This window comes from Cajanus cajan, chromosome 3 (assembly GCF_000230855.2).
Source record: "Cajanus cajan strain Asha chromosome 3, NIPB_CcT2T_4, whole genome shotgun sequence".
NCBI classification, from domain to species: Eukaryota; Viridiplantae; Streptophyta; class Magnoliopsida; order Fabales; family Fabaceae; genus Cajanus; species Cajanus cajan.
The window spans coordinates 25,374,721-25,395,385 of record NC_138519.1 but is presented as its reverse complement, the minus strand read 5'-3'; the positions used below and the strand labels follow the sequence as shown (position 1 = coordinate 25,395,385).

The 20,665-nt window shown below is 31.1% G+C and overlaps 1 protein-coding gene across 13 annotated transcripts; it reads left to right on the top strand.

Annotated features, from left to right (window-relative positions):
* The first annotated feature begins 7,093 nt into the window (after nucleotides 1-7,093).
* LOC109800636 (Tetratricopeptide repeat (TPR)-like superfamily protein) lies at nucleotides 7,094-19,547 on the top strand. Of its 13 annotated transcripts, XM_083070719.1 has the most exons (9): nucleotides 7,125-7,244; nucleotides 7,716-7,762; nucleotides 8,752-8,898; nucleotides 11,678-11,730; nucleotides 12,457-12,532; nucleotides 13,124-13,220; nucleotides 16,438-16,569; nucleotides 16,876-17,205; nucleotides 17,430-19,547. In XM_083070719.1, exons 8-9 carry the CDS (start codon nucleotides 16,945-16,947, stop codon nucleotides 19,002-19,004), a joined length of 1,836 nt encoding a protein of 611 aa, XP_082926845.1. In that variant the 5' UTR covers nucleotides 7,125-7,244; nucleotides 7,716-7,762; nucleotides 8,752-8,898; nucleotides 11,678-11,730; nucleotides 12,457-12,532; nucleotides 13,124-13,220; nucleotides 16,438-16,569; nucleotides 16,876-16,944; the 3' UTR covers nucleotides 19,005-19,547. The 13 variants fall into 13 exon arrangements, 12 of the variants coding, with proteins under 12 accessions (XP_082926849.1, XP_082926847.1, XP_082926844.1 ...); XM_083070723.1 differs by lacking the exon at nucleotides 7,716-7,762 and having other exon boundaries at nucleotides 7,094-7,244; nucleotides 16,514-16,569; nucleotides 16,879-17,205; XM_083070721.1 differs by lacking the exon at nucleotides 7,716-7,762 and having other exon boundaries at nucleotides 7,094-7,244; nucleotides 16,514-16,569.
* Nucleotides 19,548-20,665: the final 1,118 nt, after the last annotated feature.

The following is a 20,665-nucleotide window of genomic DNA, read 5'->3' as shown; positions in this document are numbered from 1 at the left end:
ATAGAGGTCTAAGTCTCATCACCATTATTAATCTTTAACTAATCTTAACTTGCAAATGACGTATAGTTCAAACACAGACAAAGAAAAAAAAATTAAAGAAAGTGAGATACATTTCACTCATGCTCCTAGTGTAAAATTAGAGTTGTCAAAACAGGCCAGTCCGACTCATGTGGGCCGGCCCACCTTGACCCACTTTAAAAACGAGTCAACCCAACCCGGCCCACTTTTAATTTTTTTAAAACAAATTTGGCCTGGCCCGACCCACCACGAGTTGGTGGGTTATATGGGCCAGCCCACCTGCCCACCAAAAATTAAAAAAAAATTATCAACAAACTTCAAAATTTTAAATTGATTATAAATTAACATAATAGTCATAAAATTAACATCATTAATAGCCATAAGTCATAACTCATCATACAAAATTAAATACAAATCATGATAAAAGTCTAAAATAAAAATTTTCAATATCCCATCATACAAAATTAACTACAAATCATACTTAAATTTTTATTGCAAAAAAGAATTGGTGGGTTGGTGAGCTACCCGGCCCACCACGGGTTCAGTCCGGGTGGGCCGAGTTGAGATATACCCACCTACTATAAAACTTCAAATTTTTTTGGCCCAGCCCGACCCATTTTCAAGGTGGGCCGAGTTGGCCCACGGGCCCCAGGCTATTTTGACGACTCTATGTAAAATAAGGTTGGACAACCTTTGTCATCATTGAGGTCGCGACGGGACTGTAAAAATAAATTTAAAAAAATGAGTCACCATGGTCTATAAAAATAGATTTTGGGTTCAAGAGTTGATTAACTATAATTAAGGTATTAACATCTTACAACGTTTATCATAAAGATGATTACCTCTAATTAATTAAGAAAATTATTTATAATTTTAAAAATATTTATTTTATGTATTTAATATGCTAACTTAGTTTAATTTTTTGAAGACCAAATTTTATTATTATTATTATTATAATAACATCCCATTTTTCATAAATAAAATAAAGCAACATTTAATAAAATAATTATATTTTTTACTTAATTAATTAAATTAATTGGGTTAGTAATATAATTATAATTTTTTTACTAAAATAAAATAAAAAGGGTTGTAGGTGAAGAGAGAGGAGTTTGGGTTAGAGTATAAATCCAATTTTATGGCTTATTAAAAATAAAAATAAAATAAGGGTAAAGTTTTTTCTTATGCGATTTTTTGAACCTCGAGTACTTGTAGAGGAGAGAGAACCTTGAGGAGTTTATTGGAGAAAGTAAGGAGTAGCGACTGAGGCTACGAAGGATGTGTTTGTGTTGCAGAATTGTCACTTGAGGTAAGAGGGGGGTAATGATGTTGAATTCATGGACACATATAAAGGATAAGGGTAGTGAGATGATCCTTAAGCCTCTTAGGTTTTTTTTATTGAAATTATATAGATGTTTTATGCATGAATTATGATGTTGAACTATGGTTTTACTTTATAATTTCATGCATGAACCTTGAGTGAATTGTTTGGTAATGAAATGGATTGTTGAGGGATAGGGTAATATGCATGAATTGAGGGTCATGGAATTGATTGGATGAATGAGTATTTTGGTGTTCTTGGTTGCTTTGTAAGTGTTGTGTATTTATTTTATCGTTTGATCAGAATAAAAGAATAAATGGAAGTGTTGTAGATGGGTTTGAGAGAACCCATATCGCGTAGTTCAATATTCTGCAAAGTGTAGAATATCTATGACAACACCGGGTGCACTTTTATGGCGCCAAATGTGAGAGCACAGTTTTTCGCGTTGGGCATGGAGAGACACTACAAAAAAACAAATTTTCAATAGAGATAATCCGTCGGTAAAAAGGAATATCCGTCGAAAAAAGAGAATTTTCGACAGATTCCCAATGGATTCTGTAATATTCATCTTTTTAAAGGGGTATTTTGTAATTTTTATTAATGGCATTTTCGCAATTTTATTAAAGTTTGAGGGGTAAATGGGTAACTTGGAACGGGCCGTTCCAAGCAATAAAAAAACACTAAATTTTAAGTTGGGAACGGGTCCAGAACGGGCCGTTCCAACAAGGAGAACGGGCCGTTCTGATTTTGGAACGGGCCATTCTGGAAGGAGCACGGGCCGTTCCGGAAGGAGAACGGGCCGTTTTGGATGAGTCTCGGAACGGGCCGTTCTGATTTCGGAACGGGCCGTTCCAGTTCTAAAACTTACGTAGCTTTTTCGGGCCCAGAACGGGCGTTCCGCTTTTTGGAACGGGCCGTTCCGGGTTAGGCAGGCAGAACTCTATAAATAGGGAGTTGGGGGTGTTGGAAAAAGGTGGATTTTTGGAGAAGGTCCTAAAGAGAGAAAGAGGAGAGAGGAGGAGAAAGAAAAGAGGAGAGAGGGGAAGAGAAATCCAGAGAAGGAGGTTCTGCCAGGGGAAAGAAAAGAGAAGGGAGAGGGGGAAGTTCTGCCCTAGTTTCGATTTCTGCTTTTCCAAGTAAGGGTAGTACTTATAAGACTTAATCTAGTATGTATGAGCATGATAGGGGTAGTATAACTTTTAATATGCTATTTTGTTTATATGAAGATTGTCATGTGTTTAAGTTGATGGTTATTTTAGGTGTTTAATTATTTGTTATTATATTGAATGATTTGACATGGTTATGGAAAAGTTTGTATGAAATTATGGAATATGCTATGTGTGTTTGGTTTAGAAAAGTAAATAGGACTTAGAGGGGTAAAGTTATGGTATGGATTAGATCTCTTGGTGAGATCAGGATATAATCTTTGGAAAAATATGGAATTTGGGAATCCCATGGTGAGGATTCCAATATGGAACTTTTCCAAAGGTTATCTGATAAACCACTTCAGATGTTAGGTGGATTCTGAAGTACTCCTCTAGGTATTCTATTTGCTACCGGTATGGGTCCAAGCCGAGTCATACCGATGGATGAGGTGGCCACGATCACCAGGGTTACGTGACGACGTAATCCAACTGTATATTTTCCATGAGAGGTTAGGCGTGAGACATGGGTTGATGACATGTTTCACTGTATCAACACTTGGTTTGGATGTGTTGAGGCCAACATTTGGTTTGGATGTGTTGGTTACATCATGGATTATACAGTGGTGTGACTTTGTTTTGGATGTGGAATATGTATACATATGGTATGGATTGTATACATTGGTTATGGATTCTTTATTATCATAAAATATGTATGCATTGGCATGGATGTGTATACATTATATTTTGGACTGGTCTATATTTAGCTTGGAAATGACTTGTTGGTCTGGATAAATACTGTGGATAAATATCTGTTTAATGATATTTTATTATGATGTACTATGATTGGTTTTATATGTGCTAACCCTTATATTTCCATGATGGACTGTGATGATCTCACTATGTGGGGGAGCAGATCAGGTATGAGGCCTTGGGATAGCAAGGAGTCTTTTGGATAGCTGCTTTGAGAAGTGGCTAGGTTTAGAGCTTGACCAGCACCTAGGGTGTCTTATTTTGATGTCTTCATGATGTTGTAATTATATTACCTTTTGTATTAATGTATAACCTTACTGAGGATAATGACTTTATTATAAAAATATGTTATATATTTTGGAAACAATTTTATATGTTATTGTATATTTACACTCTAGTGTAGCTGACCCTTGTTCTATTTTCTTTATTATATATTATTTTATTTTGGTTGGTTCTGGATGTGACGGCCTAGGGTGGATCGTTACAGATTCAAATCCATCGGAAAAAGGGGTCTTGAAAAAAAAATTGTCGGAAACAATTTAATCCGTCAAAAATTCCAATGAATGATTTTGTGGTAAATATCTGTTGGTAATTACCGATGGATGCATTTGTCAGAAATTATCGACAGATATCCCATCAAAAGTTTCATCGATATTGTTTGAAAATCTTTATGTGATTCTTCCACGACACTTCACTTTTCCGTGTGCTTTAACTATGAGGTTTTAATGAGATAAGCTACCGAAAAGTAGATGCATCTTGTTAGTATAGGTAGTACAAATTAATTCTTTTAAGTCATCCTCAACTATATAGTCTCATACTTATACAATCTCTAGATCTCTCTAGTTCCGGTGTATTCGGACTGTTATAAAAATATAATAATTTTATTATATTTAATTATATTAATCAATAATAATTATTATATTATATTTAATTAATCTTTATTTTGCATATATACTTACTTTTAAAATTAAAACAATCTACTTATTTCTATTTAAAATTTAATATTATGATACAATTTAAATTATTTATTATAAATTTAAAAGTTTAAATAATAATTTATATATATTTAAATTATTATTTTTATAATTTATAATGATAATGTAATTTATAAAATTATAAATATTTATTTATTACATATTTATAAATTAAATTTTAATATTTTAAATAAATTATTAATTAGCTTAATATATTTATTTATCTTAAATCTAAGATATAAAATTTAAAAAATGTATTTATCCTTGTTTTATTTTCTAATTTTCAACCATTAATAAAATACTAATTTAAAATCTTATATAATTATATCATAATATTTTCACATCAAATTTAAAATCAGATATTAGTTGTACAAAAATATCAATATCATATAGTAAATTATCAATAAAATTATAGTTAAATAATTTAAAATAATTAATTTTTCAAGTATATTTTTAGCAAATAATTTATTTCACAGCTAATCAATTTTTTCTATATTAATTATTAGTAAAATTTAAGAACTTTTAATTTAACAGTTGGATTGAGGAAATTCAAGATACACCATGAGTTATTGAGCTTAATAACTTTACCAATAATTATTTTGTGAGTCATTTGATTCCTTCTCTCTCTCTCTCTCTCTATATATATATATATATATATAATTGTCGGAAAACTTATATTTCTGACGAAAAAAAATCGTAGGAAAAATTATATTACTGACAGATAATTTTCGACAAATACAAATTTGTGAAAAAAAAAATTCATGGAAAAGTTATATTATTGACGAAATATTTTCGATGCATTTTTATTTGTCGAAAAGTAAGGATTTCCATCAAAAAAAAAATTATAAATGCTTATGTCAATTTTTTTTGATAGAATGGTACTAACGAATAATGTTTAGGGTTTAGGGTTTTACATGGAGTGGAAGATGCTCTCGTAAGTGTGGAAATTTTACTTTCTTTCTCTTATTCTTGTATCACTATTTCTCTTCGTTTCATTGCACCACTTAGTAGATGGATATATGTGTATGGTGGATTTGGGAATTTTGAGGGAGAGCTTTTTGTGAGAGTGAGAATTTGGGAATCAAGATCTTGGAGAGGGTTTTGAGATTGAGAATTTGAGATGAATGTGGATGATGTGTGGGTCGACGGGAAATTTAAGATGAGGTTTTTTTGTTGGAAGGTTGTTTTGTTGTTCATAGGGAAAATTTGGGTTTTTTTTTATTTCGTGAAAAATATAAGAGAAAAAAAATTAATTTGGAGGAATTCTTTTATTTTTGATGAGGGAGGAAGTTTGTAAAAAAAATTATAAAATAATTTAAAAGAATTAAATTTTTATTAGTTATTAATTGATAAATTATGGATAAATATAAATATTTTCACTATACTAATATTTATTTATAATATATGTAAATAATTAATATTTACAAATATTTAGATTAAATCAAGATTTTTTTATGTTTAAAATATATTTAAATGATTAATATTAATTATGATAAATTATTAATATTTTAATTTTGTATTAGATTAGTATTTTTTATAATACATGCAAATGATTGTTAGAATAATTTTGTAATTTTTTTATATATATGATAATATGATTAGCCAAGTTTTATGCATATTAATATTAACTTGTTGATGTTTAATTTTATTTTTATGTTAATTTATTAATCATTATTTTGAAGTTTATAATATAATTTAATTATTGATTGATATTATTTTCAAAATTCTATACACACATAAACAATGTCATCAAGTGAAAAATTTTCTATAAGAAGACTAGAAGGTGCTTTGAGCGATGATATTGGATGACACTTTGGATTACCTATAACAATGCTAGATACTTCATGCCATAACACTATCAAAGTTTAAGTAGATGACCAAAGAAACCCTTCTAAATAGGTTCACATTGCCTAGTAAACAAATTATGAATGCATGGACTCTATAGACAACAACATCACACCACAAAAAATGCAATGACCAATTGGTGATTCTTCCCAAATCAAAGAGTCTAGACTTCTACACAACATGCATAGCCATACTTGGATCACATCATTTTCAACTGCAACCTAAACTTACATGCTCAACAACATCACCATACCTCCTCATTATTACACAAATATCATCCTCATCATATCATGCATCAACATATCTCATCATCATACATCATATAATATCATTATCAATTATTTGTAACACATCATATTATACACAAACTCACACACATGTAGCCCTTCATCACAAGCATAGCAATTGTACATAGATAATAGGATCATCTTCAATTTTTTCAACTTTGACATTGGTCTTTATGAAATCTTCCCTTCCTATTATTTTCCAAGTCCTTAAGTACAAAAAACATGGTTGTTCCCAATAATTCCCTAAAGTTTGAAGTTGACGGTTTTCATTTGAAATTCAAAGCTTAGTTCCTAATTTATTCCTAACATTAGCAATCAACAAGTCATAACATCAACCAAAATCACTTGTTAGGTTCTTAATTTCACAACTGAAAAACATCATATCTAAAATCCTTTATGTTAGACAGGTAATTTTTTTGTTGAGTAGAATCCAAATAAATCTTTTTAGTTTGATTAACATTCACTACAAAAATATAAGTAATTACTGACAATTTTTTCTTTGCAATTTTCATAAATCGCCAAAAAATATTACATTTTGTGATCAAGATGGTAATCGCTATAAATTATTGACACTTTCTTACAATTTTAAATTGCAGGAATGGTAATCGCTACGAGTATTGCACTTTCTGTCTGTTTCAAACTGCCGTTGAATAATTTTTTTTATTTGGTTAATTATATGTGCCAGACTAAAATAGTTCTTTTATAAAATTAAAAAAATAAAATAAAAAACTTATAAAATCAATTTAAAAGAAATAAAAAAAACAATTTCTAACTCACGAATAAAATCCATCCGCACGAAGTCCAGCCACCAAAATCATTTCTCACAGAACCCGCACGGATTGAATTTCATTTTTCATACGACCCGCACGCAAGAGAAACACGATGAAATCCGCTAGGGCACGCCAAGGTTAGTGCATTTAGGTTTTTCTACTAGTTTTTCTGTTCTAGGTTTGTTTGAATGTTGTGTTGGCCTTGAAGAAATCACTGTCATTTGGATCTTCGAATGCACCAAATGGAGTTCATGTGCATGGATTTGTGAAATATGAATCTAAGTTTGAAGTTTGGATTAGGAATACCATGTTCATTTGTTCAAATTTTGGATGGTGGTGGTGGTGTCACTTTCTATGATTGATTGTTTCGTGTGTGTGTGTGCGCTTGTATGAATAATGTTTGAGATTTTAATTGGTGTGTGTTTGACCGGACAAACATAATGATTGTTAGTCTTTCACTAATTATTGTAATTATTATTAAAATATAAAGATTCAAAGTAGCAAATATATGAGTGGGGCTTGTTGGTGGCCCAAAGTTATCTTTCTTGAGATTAAGACCGAGTTTTGTGCTTGGTTTAATGCTGGAGTTGGTATGCTTATGTGTCCAGGGTCACAATGTAGATACAAGTAATTGCTCTTTTCAGTTTTCTACAACGTAAGCTATTTTCAGTTCAGTTCTTTTTTGTATGCCATATAGCAGACTTCTGTATTCCTTCTCGTATAAGTAAGAGTTTTCATTGGTTGTTCTTACCTGTTGTTCCTATATATATATATATATATATTAGGGATTCTTTTGTAAATATTGCCCTGTTCAGTATGTTTTCCCCGATTTTCTCTGCTTAAAGCATCTCTTGCAGTGGAACTAGGTCACTATGAATTGAATTGTATTCAACGTGAGCTAGAAAACTTTTATCCTCAAATTGATCAACAATAGAGTTATATAGAACTTGTACAATTAAATAGCCCCCTTGGTCCAGGAACAATATCATTGTACCCAATATTTTGTAAAGGTAGAGTTGAGTTCAACAAGACAACTATGTACATATGAGGTAGTTAAAGGCATCTCTAAGGAACTATACACATGATGATTTTATAGCAAGCAGCAAGATCAAAGGCAGTAAAAGACATGATGAGTTAACTTCCAGGAAGCAGCACAGGGTTCCGTAAATTAAACAACATAGCATAAGCTTGAGTGGTTAACTTGTATGGAAATGGAAGTAAAATTAAAATAGCCTGGTTGATCTTTCAGCTAATAACATGATGATTTTGGGATTAATCTAACTAGCTAACCCCTTAATTATTAGGAATTTAAATCTGATCCTTGTAGAATTGTACTTCTCATATTTTAAATTACTTATTTTTCCTCCAGCTTTAGATTTTATTCTCATTGATACCTCAAGTTATCCCAGGGCACATTATTTGCCTGCATGCTGGGACAAAGATTGCATTTCTATTCATGTTAGACCTATATGTATGCATATTTGGTTGAAAAGAATAATCAATTCTTTATAGTGACTCATTTTTCATTCCTATCATGTATAAACAATGTTCTAGTGATTGTAACTTTCAGAGGGATCGCATTATCTATAACAAACTCTTGAGGCTTAGATAGATGACTTCTTATTTTTTAACCTGCATTTACAGGTATTAGACACATTGACATCATCAAAAGAGCTCGTTGACCTTTTGAAGACTGTGGATTCCCTTTTCCATTCCATATAAGCTGGATCAAGCAAGTCAATGTTGAATAACTTGTACAGATATGTTCCTACTATCCATGAACAGTTGCAGGTGATTTGATATTTCACTTCTGCATTTACACTTTTCCCTATTTTATTGATCTTTCTATTGAATTGTTATTATTTGCATTTAAATACACCTTTTGACCCTAATAGTTGATTCTATACCAACTACTAGCTGCCCACTTTCTAAACTTTTTCATATTGTTGATGATGAGTTAAGTTTCTAACCGGACTAAAATTGTCTAGTTTTAGTGTGATGAGTAATAGCACTTACTTAGGAAGTAGGCCTAGTCACCTGTATCGACCCAGGTTTGGCAGTTGCTACTCTGTTATGGCACAGGATGGGGCCCACCGTGGAATAAGTAACACAAAATATCTTACAAAAGCATAAATCACTTCACTTGCTTCTGTCAATTCTTTCATGGTAGCCTTCTCATTCACATCAAATGTGGTGGTCATTTGCATGGAGAGCCTTCGGAATTCCTCATGAAGCCTCTCAGCAGTTTTAGCATTTTTATGTCTGGTCTTTCTCAAGGCTTCCTCTGCTTGGATTGCTCTTTGTTCTTGCTCAACTAAAAACAATATCCCCAACAGATTTTTAAGATGTATACTCAGTGCATTCTATTCAGGTCAAAGAGCTTGGGAGATTGGTTAAGTACATCTTTGTGATTAAATATAAGGTCAATCTTCACAAATCATAATTGTCTTTTTCTGAATTGGTCATGGTCATATAGAACAAAGTTTACTTTCAAAGTTTCCTGTGACTCTGAGTGAGAAGATTGGACTCACGCACAAATTTGGACCAAGGTTCAAATTTGGCATATCCATATAATCAAAACAATCATCATTAATAGAGTTGTGAGAGAGAAAGGTAGAAAGAGAGAGAGAGAAAGAAAAACAGAGGAAATGAGAGAAAGTATATGACAAGAGAATTGTAATTTCATTAGCTAGCTGAAAAGTGAGTACAATACAGGTATATATAGAGCCAATTTATATTGGTCTATATTAACAGAAATAAATGTATATATATATATATATATATATATATATTTTAGGTGTAAAACTATACTCCAATAATCATCTTTGGCTATTTAATATATGACCATCATAGTCAACTTATAATCACAGTCAACTATATTACATATATAATCATAGAGGGTACATATGCTAAAAATGTACAGCTATTTCTAACCCAAACTTGGTAACAACTACAATAGATATATTAAGCAAACTCACTATTTTTTTTTATACGAGGCCATTGAGTTCAAAAAAGAACCCCATCACTGTGTTAGACTTCCAAATCTTAATTTACTATGATTCAATATAGCATGTAGCATGGCACAAAATTAAAAACCAATGCCAAATTGGTGAACAAGAAGCCATAGTGTGAGTCCTTATTGGTTAGCTGAGACCAGGTTGAATCATTGGGAAAAAGGACCAATCCTTGGAGGCCCCTCCCTCCTTCCCTGCAACTTTCTCATTAGCCCACCAATCAGCAACTATATTATCTCTTCCATCTGCATTATCAAAATTGAATTCTTTAGCAGAAGAAAGAGTCAAGGACTGATCCTTCTCATGAACTGTTGCCTTATCTCCACCCAAAGTGGTTTCCAGTGGTTGATCATTAGGATTTTCAGCAAGGACTTGTTTGTCATCACGCTCAGTTTCTACAGAATTTTCTTCTTTGTCTGCTGTTGCTGCGTCATCTTTCAGTTTTGACAGGACCTTAGTCCATGCTGATGCTGCAGGCTTGTTCTCAAGAGATTTCAATACTTGTTGGGAGGATAATTCAAATGAAACCCTGTGGTTACTTTATACTAATCTCACTCAGGCGATTATTGCTTGGATGTGGAGACATTTTGATCTCAGAAACCCAATGATTTGAAAGAAAACCAGTTTGAGTTGTGGACCTTGCAGCATCTGGGGTCAAAGATCCAGAACCTTGGTTTGATTTTTGGTTTTTATAAGAAGATAGTTTATCTACGTTGAGAAGCTTAGGAGGGTCTGTTCTTTGGAAATCAAGGATTGGAAGTCATAGTGAGATATTTGGCAGATGAGGTGCCGGAAGCTGAGATGGCAGATCTTGGTGATATCAGTTGACCAACAGGACTTCCGGGATGAAACTGATAGGATTGGAAGTCATAGTGAGATATTTGGAACCTCTGAAAGGTTTCACCGTTCCTATTATTGGGGTCTAGTAGCTGAGCAAATGGAACCTCTGAAAGGTTTCACCGTTCCTATTATTATCTTTTATTGTGTTCTCTACATGTGTATTTCATCACCCGCAACTAACAAAAATATTTTTGTCTCAATTACTTTAATCACTCTTGTATGTTTTATGTTTATCTGTATACTTGATTTTCTTAACCATGATTTTTTTTATATATACATTTAAATTGAGTTTCAGAATTTTTGCTTATAAGTTTTATTTAATTTTAACAATGTGAAACAATACATAGAAAAGTTATTAATATCATTATAAATTTTGAAAGATGGTCAATCTTAAAATCCTGGGTACATAAATTACTTGGTGCTTACAAAGTTACAAAGAAAAGATGTCGTAGAAAAGGCAAGTAAAAGAGGAAGCAAACACACCGACAGATTGTTCAAAACAGTATTTTGTTTTCCGCGTGAAGCGACGATGGGATGGCAACAATCTCCACGTGTTATCTCCAAAGTCCCTTTCATAGTTTCATTAAATTCATCACAATTTTGTTTCTCTAGAACACACTTATCTTTTTATCTTTTTAATTTTTGTGCTTATGTAGTCTCAAAGAGGAAGCTCTAAATCATTTGTTTTAATTTCCGGTGTTATTATTATTATTTAGGTTCATCATTGATGGAACACATAAGGCAAAATCAAAGGCCTCCCAAATCACAGGTACTGCATTGTTAGAGGAATTGCTAAATGCAGCATAATTTCTTGCCTTCAGGTTGTCAATTGTGTCCACATAACTCTGTACACGACAAACCTATGTACAACGACTTAAATGTGAGCACCTTTCACCATCACTTTGGAACTGCATTAAATAACTAAGTGGTGGCAACTATTTTTGTATCGTCTACTCATTAATAAAAGAGGAGTTCTTGTATGAAAACAGTATCAGGAAACACAATCACTAATCCGAAGCTAAGATAATATTAAAAGAAAAAGTGAGAAAAAATAGCATATTGACAGACATTAAAAGATGTCACAATAATTCTTAGTCCAAAAGGGTGAAATTCTTACTTCAGAAGAAGAACAACTTTGACTGGCTTCTGGTATGATAATAATTTATTATGTTGCCTAATTAAATATTGATTGAACCATTAAAACACGATCTATAGCTCTTGTTGGTTCACTCTTTGGTGTTGTTTTTGAAACTTTGCAGGTAAACAGCTATTAGTCTAGTGAATTTGATGAGAATTGACAAGGTTCTCATGTACAAAGCATCTATAGTTTAGATCACTTCTTTTCATTCTTTCAGAAATATTATTTTGGGTGATTTAAAACAAATGAGCATAAATACATTTTATTCTTTTTATAGGTAAAATATCATTTATCTATTTAATTCATGTATGTCAATTTTTAATTAATTTATTTGTATACAAATTTAAACTAAAGCAGGTTCTTGTTCTCTTGGATTAACTAAAAAGCTTCTCCAAATTTACTTCACTTGCATTACCTAAGTGCTTCACCTCAGGTATTCATGATTTGTTTTAAAATTACTTATCTAATTCCTTTTTTTTTTATATATTTTAAATTACTTATCTAGTTTTCATTTTTATATATGCCATTTTTTAAATTAATTTACTTATCTAGTTTTCATTTTTATATATGCCACTTTTTAAAAATTAATTTACTTATCTATTTTTTTCTTCTTCTTGAACCTAGTCAGATGGATGTAGTAATGGATAAATCATGGATTGATATACCAAGGAATACAATAGAATATCTAGATGGATTAAATAAATTATGCTTATGACATTTTTCAAAATAACCCGATTCTGCTAACAGGGTTCATGCTAGTGTATCAAGATTCCAATCTAAATGCATTTTATTATTGCTTCATGTTTACTGTATATATTGTTGACCACGATGAGATTTAACATGAATGGTTAATCTATGCATTTGAGCATATATTTTTCCATTCAGTCCAAAATTTTAAAGTCCACTCATTGCGGGTTTTCCAAGGCTTGTACGGATCGGAAATCTCGGGTGTCAGCGCATTGTATCTCAACACACTCATAGTCTTATTGATTGCGTTGTACAATAAAGCACTTATTATTTTCAGGTAGCAAAGGTCCAGAGCCTGACCTTTTACTGGTTTATGGACCTGTGAGGAGCCATCTTGGTTTTCCTGCATGGAGACTTCCTTACACAGAGATCATGTAAGTTCTTTCTAGGAAAGTACTATTATTTATGATTAGATTAGTGCAGTTATCAAATGTTTGTTTATTGACATGAAGTGAAGCTATGCTTGTTTATAGAAGCTAAAAGCAGTAGCTCTGTTTCATGGTCTTCCTGTTCTGTATTAGGTTTTCAACTTGGAAGAGCCTGTTGAAGATTTATCTGAAAAATAAATTACTGTTGTTGCATACACTTTGTTTATTTAAACATTTTGTTTAAATAAAAGTGTTTTTTTTTAATTGAAAGATATATTTAAGTTATTTTCATGAAGTTTAGCAAGGTGGTATAGTTGGTTAAGTTCTTTTATTCTTATTAGTTTGGATCTAGGATTGAACCCAAATTTCTTGTATTTTTTATTATTTCATGTGAACTTACGTTGGAAATATAATAAGTAATTTGTAATCTTAATGAAAATTCTAAAAGAAGTCCGTAGTTACCTATAATCTTACCCTAATCTAAACTTTCACACTAAAAAATATATTTTCATGATAATTATGTAAATTATTATTACTTATTTGTAAAAATAAAAGTAACATGTTTACTTTTCGAAAGTTAAAAATAATAATTTTCTATTTTATATCTTTCTTCACACCATTCAAATTCTCACCCTCATTTTCTTCTTTCTCATAGACTTTTGCTTCTTCTCTTGATTCACTCTCCTTGTTTTTTCCCTTTAATTTTTATATAAATTCTTGTGATCTAATAAAAACATTTCCTTTCTATGTAATTTAAAAATAATTATATTAGATAGAAGAGTTTATAGGATGCAATTTATAGTATAATCATTTTAGAACATTTCTTTTAGTGAAAATATTTTTAATTTTTTTTTCAACTACTCAGTTCTATAGTTTATTGTTTTAATTTTAACTTTTTAAATTAAATTTATATCATATTTTAAATTTAAAATATAATTTTTATGTTAAAAATGTTTATCTATTAGAAATTTTAATTATAACATCATTTATATATTAAAAAATATTTATTTATTATAAATTTTGATTATATAAAATAGGCAAAAACCTTATTTTGGTCCCTTATATTAATTGTTTGTTTCATTTAGTCCCATTTTTATTTTTGGTTTCAATTTGGTCCCAAACTAATTAATTGGTTTCAATTTAGTCCCAAATTAATTAATTGGTTTCAATGTGGGACTTCCGTCCAAATTATTTAAACGGAGTTAACTTTTGGCCACGTGGATGCCACGTAGATGCATATGTGGATGTCACGTGGATGACAATTTTTTTGAAAACACCTGGACCCAGAACGCCCCGTTCTGAAACCAGAACGGGCCGTTCTGGTTGCACTTTTGGTGCGTTAATTTTGCAATTGAAACGAGCCGTTCTAGGTGCAAAAATTAACACACCACCAGTACAGCAGAACGGGCCGTTCTGGTTTCAGAACGGGCCATTCCAAAACTGAGAATATAATATTCTTGACTTAATTGTGTTTTTGATCGCTCTAAGTATTATAATTATGCAATTTTGATCCCTAAGGTTTTAATTGAGTAATTTCAGTCCTTAAAAGATTACAGTTGTGTAATTTTAGTCTCACAATTTTTAATTGAACAATTTTAATCTCTCAAATATCATAATTGTGCAATTTTAGTCTTTCTCATTAAAAATTTAATAATTTTAAAATTTTAATATATATATATATATATATATAATGTTTTAAAACTATATAATTGTTTGCTTATTTAAATTAACGTATATTATAATTTTTTTAATATATCAAATAATATATATTTATTATTACTAAATAAATAAAATTTATATATTATTAGTATTTTAATATTACTGATAAATTAATATCAATAATATTTTTACTATATTTATAAATAAACTAATAATTTGATAAATATAACTTATATTACAAAAATATAAATATATAAGATCAGATATATATTTCTAATTAATATACTTATATTTTTGTAAAAGTATATTAATATATAACAAGTTATATTTATCAAATTATTAGTTTATCTATAAGTATATTAATAATATTATTGATATAATATCGAAAATTATAATATACGTTAATTTGAATAGATAAATAATTATTTAATTTTAAAACATTATATATATATATATTAAAATTATTAATTTTTAATGGGAGAAACTAAAATCGTACTATTATTATATTCGAGGGACTAAAATTGTTCAATTAAAAATTGAATGACCAAAATCGCGCAATTGCAATTCTTTAAGGACTAAAATTATCCAATGAAAATCTTGGGGATCAAAACTGCACAATTGTAATACTTGAGGGATAAAAAATGCAATTAAACCAATATTCTTTATTAATTTTATTAAAAAATATAATAATTTTGAAAAATATTTTTTTATGGTAAAAATTTTAAAATTACTTATTTTTATAAAATACAATTGTCTTATAAATAGAGTAATAATTTTTTCTTTTTCTCTTCCTGTTTGAAGAAATATTTAAGTATCACTTTATAATTTTTTGCAACTTATTTAAAATTAGAGGAATAAAATGATAAAAATTAATAAGATAAACATAATAAAATAAAATATAAAAAAATATTAATATATTTATTTTATTAGATATAACAACATAATTAAAATATAATTAATAATATATATTTTATAAAATTATTAATATTTTATATATAAAAAAAGATGAAACCAGAACGGCTCGTTCTGAAACCGGAACGGGCCGTTCTGGTTTCAGAACGGGCCGTTCTGAGTCCAAGTGTTTTCAAAAAAATTATCATCCACGTGGCATCCACGTATGCATCTATGTGGCCAAAAGTTAACTCCGTTTAAATAATTTGGACGGAAGTCCACATTGAAACCAATTAATTAATTTAGGACTAAATTGAAATCAATTAATTAGTTTAGGACCAAATTGAAACCAAAAATAAAAGTGGGACTAAATTAAAACAAACAATTAATATAAGGGACCAAAATAGGGTTTTAACCTATAAAATAATATTTATGTTGTACAGTACATAAATCAAAATACTAGTTATACTATTGCCTTAAAAACATTTGAGAAAAAAAAAAAAAAAGAAAGAAACATCTTTTACAATTTCAAAAGAAAAAATCAGAGGAAGGATAGGTATAATTTGTTCAAATTCAAAACATAGTTTAACCCATAGGTGTGGATCAGGCATTTGAGTCCAACACTTGATTCTTCTCTTTCCCCAAACCCCTAAACCCTCTTTCTTCGTTTCAGTTCAATCTTTCCCTCTATTTCGATTGCAAGTTTCACCGCATATACCTGTTCGTTTGCCATGAACTCCATGTTGCAGTGGTAGCAACGACTTTTTCATGCTAGAAAGGAACTCGATTTGGACTCAGGAGTGTGGTATGCCCGAACCTGATTCAAAGTTTTGATCTTCATGAGTTAACTTTGCAACAATGATTTTCACTATTTCTTTATTGTTTTTAGGAATTTGGGGCAAAAATGATAGTGACTCAGAAATTTTTTTTGTTGCATTTGATAATGTAGCAATCCCTATTCTAAAAAAAACTTTTACACTATAAATAAACTAATTAAATTCTTTTTCATCTCATTCCTTTAATGTGTGCTAACTCATTGGGAACAAGTTCCAATAGAAAAATGAAATGTAAGTTGCAAAACTACCACCTTACTTGTTTTCCTTGTTTGTAGCAGGAGCATCCATGACTGAAACTACTCAAGTATATTTCCTTTTGTGCATGCATCTTCAGTGACCGTGAAATGGCTTCCAAGAGCATGAGGCAATCGAATTATCTGTGGTGGTTGTGCAATTTCAATTTCAATCCAAATATAACCTATCAACGCTTTTCGCACCTAAACAACACCATAGATTCGAGGCAATACCTTCCAGATCTCATTAGAAGCTTCTCAATTATTGCACATGTGCATCATGGCAAGTCCACCCTTGCTGATGGGCTACTAGAACCCTCTAGAACCATTACGAAAAGCCCTGGCCAACCTCAACATCTTGATAAATTGCAGGTACTCTTGCTGAAATTTTTCAATATTTTCATCTGGGTGTGTGTGTTTTTTTTTTTTTTTTTTTTTTTTTCATGTTTGAAGAAAAATGTTGGGTTAACTATGAGGCACAATGAGACAGTGGGTTGGTTAAACAGATTTTTTTTTTGAAATTTTAGTGGAATATGTTATAGTTTTTGATTTTTATTTGCTGTGTTGCTTAGTTGGTGAAGTTTGTAATGTCGTAGGTGGAGAGAGAAAGTGAAATCACAGTTAAAGCACAGGCAAAAACAATGCTCTATATGCATAGCATAAATAGTGATGATTGTAGTGGTGGAAAGGAATCACCTACTTCTTCGCCGAATGTTATTGGCACTCCTGAATCATGTTCACTAATCACAATTGATGTTGAGACACTCACCAGAACCATCAATGAGCACCCTTTCCCACTGCAACCCCTTCATCCTACACTTCTCCACCTCCTCCCTCCTTGCACCTTCAGCACTTCCCTTGTGGAAAACATTCTTGGGCGCTTGTTTGCTTCGCATTGCAATGGCCTCAAGGCCTTGGAGTTTTTCAACTACTCCCTCATCCATTCCCACTCACCCCTAAGTCCTGCTTCACTGAACATGACCCTCCACATCCTCACTAGGATGCGTTATTTTGACAAGGCTTGGGCCTTGTTGCGAGACATATCAATAACCCATCCTTCTTTGCTCACCCATAAGTCAATGAACATTATGCTTTCCAAAATTGCCAAATTTCAGTCCTTTGAGGATACCCTTGATGGGTTTAAAAGAATGGAGAATGAGGTGTTTGTTGGCATGGAGTTTGGAACAGAAGAGTTCAATGTGCTTCTTAAAGCATGTTGCACTCAAAGGCAGATGAAGGAGGCCAAGTCTATGTTTGCGAAGCTGGTGCCACGGTTTAGTCCTAATACTAAGTCCATGAACATTCTCCTCTTAGGATTCAAGGAATCAGGTGATGTTACTTCTGTCGAGCTTTTCTATCATGAAATGGTCAAGCGTGGTTTTAATCCGGATGGTGTGACATTTAATATTAGGATTGATGCTTACTGTAAGAAAGGTTGTTTTGGTGATGCTTTGAGACTTCTGGAGGAGATGGAGAGGAGGAATGTTGTCCCTACTATTAAGACTATAACTACTTTGATTCATGGAGCAGGGTTGGTTCGAAATATAGGCAAGGCGTGGCAGTTGTTTAACGAGATTCCTTTGCGAAACTTGGTTGCTGATACTGGTGCTCATAATGCATTAATCACTGCTTTGGTTAGAAATAAAGATATTGAATCTGCTTTATCCTTGATTGATAACATGGTTGAGAAATGCATTGAACTAGACAGTGTGACTTACCATACAATGTTCTTGGGATTGATGAGGTCAAGAGGGATTGAAGGTGTGAGTGAGCTTTACCAGAAGATGACTCAGAGGAATTTTGTTCCAAAAGCAAGGACAATTGTGATGCTTATGAAGTATTTTTGTCAAAATTATCGACTTGACTTAGGTGTATGTTTATGGAATTACCTGGTGGAGAAAGGGTATTGCCCCCATTCTCACGCTTTAGATCTTTTAGTCACTGGATTATGTGCAAGGGGTTTGGTGCACGATGCTTTTGAGTGCTCCAAACAAATGTTGGAGAGAGGAAGGCATATGAGTAGTGCATCATTTTTGATGTTGGAGAGATTTTTGTTGCAGACAGGTGACTTGGACAAGTTGAAGGAGCTTGACCAAATGATTAAAAAATTGCAAAGTGTCTTACCACCATCTAGAGGACACGCAACTGGTATTTCTACCTCTGGGTTATAGTGTAGCATCATTTAATTTCAAATCGTAAGAAGGTAAATGATTTTGATTCATGGTCATTCCTGATTGGGATGATATAGTTTACTCATGTGCCAAGGATAGAGCTAAAGTATTTGGAACAAAGAAAATGAAAAGAAAGGAGATCATAGTGTGACTATTGACTTAGAGGAATCGAGTTCTAGAGAAAAAAAAATACTAGCACAAGTAAGAGTGGAGAAAGAAGTAATTAGAGTGGATGATTTCCTCAATAAAAAAAAAAGTGGTTGAGTCATCGAAAGAATTTGTAGAAGTAATTAAAAATAAGATAGAGATAGAAAAAGTTGAAGAAGTTATAAATAAAGTATTGAATGAGTTGAAGAATATACCTTGTATCGGTACGGCTTAAAGCAATATTATATGCACTTAACCATAGTATGCTTCCTATCGGTTGTTGTTTTGAAGGTGTTGCTTTGTATTTTATATTTTCTATCTATTAGCTTGACTGGAAGGCATGTTCTTAGTTATTTTCTTGTTGAAGAGATGGCATTTTACTTTTTATTTTTATTATTATTATTATAGTAAAAAAATTAAAATGAGAATATTGTGCCTTGTTTGTTTTCTAAAATTTGTTTGTCCCTAAGCACATCTGAAAGTGTTTGTCTTGTAAACATAATTTTGTGTTCTAAAAGTTTATCCCTTGAGCACTTTAAGAAAATAGAAGAGAATGGGAAAACATATCCTAGTTGTTTCCGTTTTTTATTTTTAAAACACTTGTTTTGAGAACAATTTTTAAAACTTAATGGATTTTCGATGAGAAATGATGGCTGAATTGTGTAAAAGTATTTTATAGAATACTTTTAAAAAAATGAATAAAGAATCAAACAAGTCCTTCGTCTTTAGAATAGATGATCTTGAAGGAAATATTATTGTTTTTCATGAAATGTCTGACATAAAATTTTCCTTTTCAAATCGTCTGGAAAATTTGATTTGTATATATATACATATATTCAAATATAATAAGTCTCTAAGAAAATGGGCATTTTTGCCCATATTTTTTTAGTATATACTGTTTGTTCAGGAATTAGGAAAGTGATTTTCTGCTTCTGATGGAGTTATTTTTCTGAAGTTTATAATACAATCAATTGAATCGAGATATGTGTATAATTTGAATCCTTATATGTGGTTTTAAAAGTAAACTATGCTAATTTGTATTTTACTATGCACATAGGAAATTGATTTTAGCATTATGTGCCATTTAGAAATGGTTGTTAAATGGTGATGCTCTTTATTTTTGCGTCTTTTTTTTTTTTTTTTTTTTTTTTTTTTTTTTTTTTTTCCTTTGCTTCCCTGCATATAGACTAAGGAGAGGATTGTAAAAGAAACAACCAATCCATTTCCTTGCATCATTACATTACTCTTGCTAGACTGGCATCTAAATTCTCCCATACCAAGGCTCTTCAAATGTTTTGATTTCCTCTTAGTTATTTATGGAATGCTTCATCCTGTTGTTTGCTGATATGGATCTTATCTTTTTTAATGAGTTTAATTTTCATACATTGACGGTGTAAATTCTTTTACAAAATTACACAATTAGAAGTCACCTTAAAAATGACTTTGGGCTTGTTTAAAGAAACTTCTCTAGAGACACTTCTTGAAAGAAAAATAAGAAGAAAATACAAATGAGT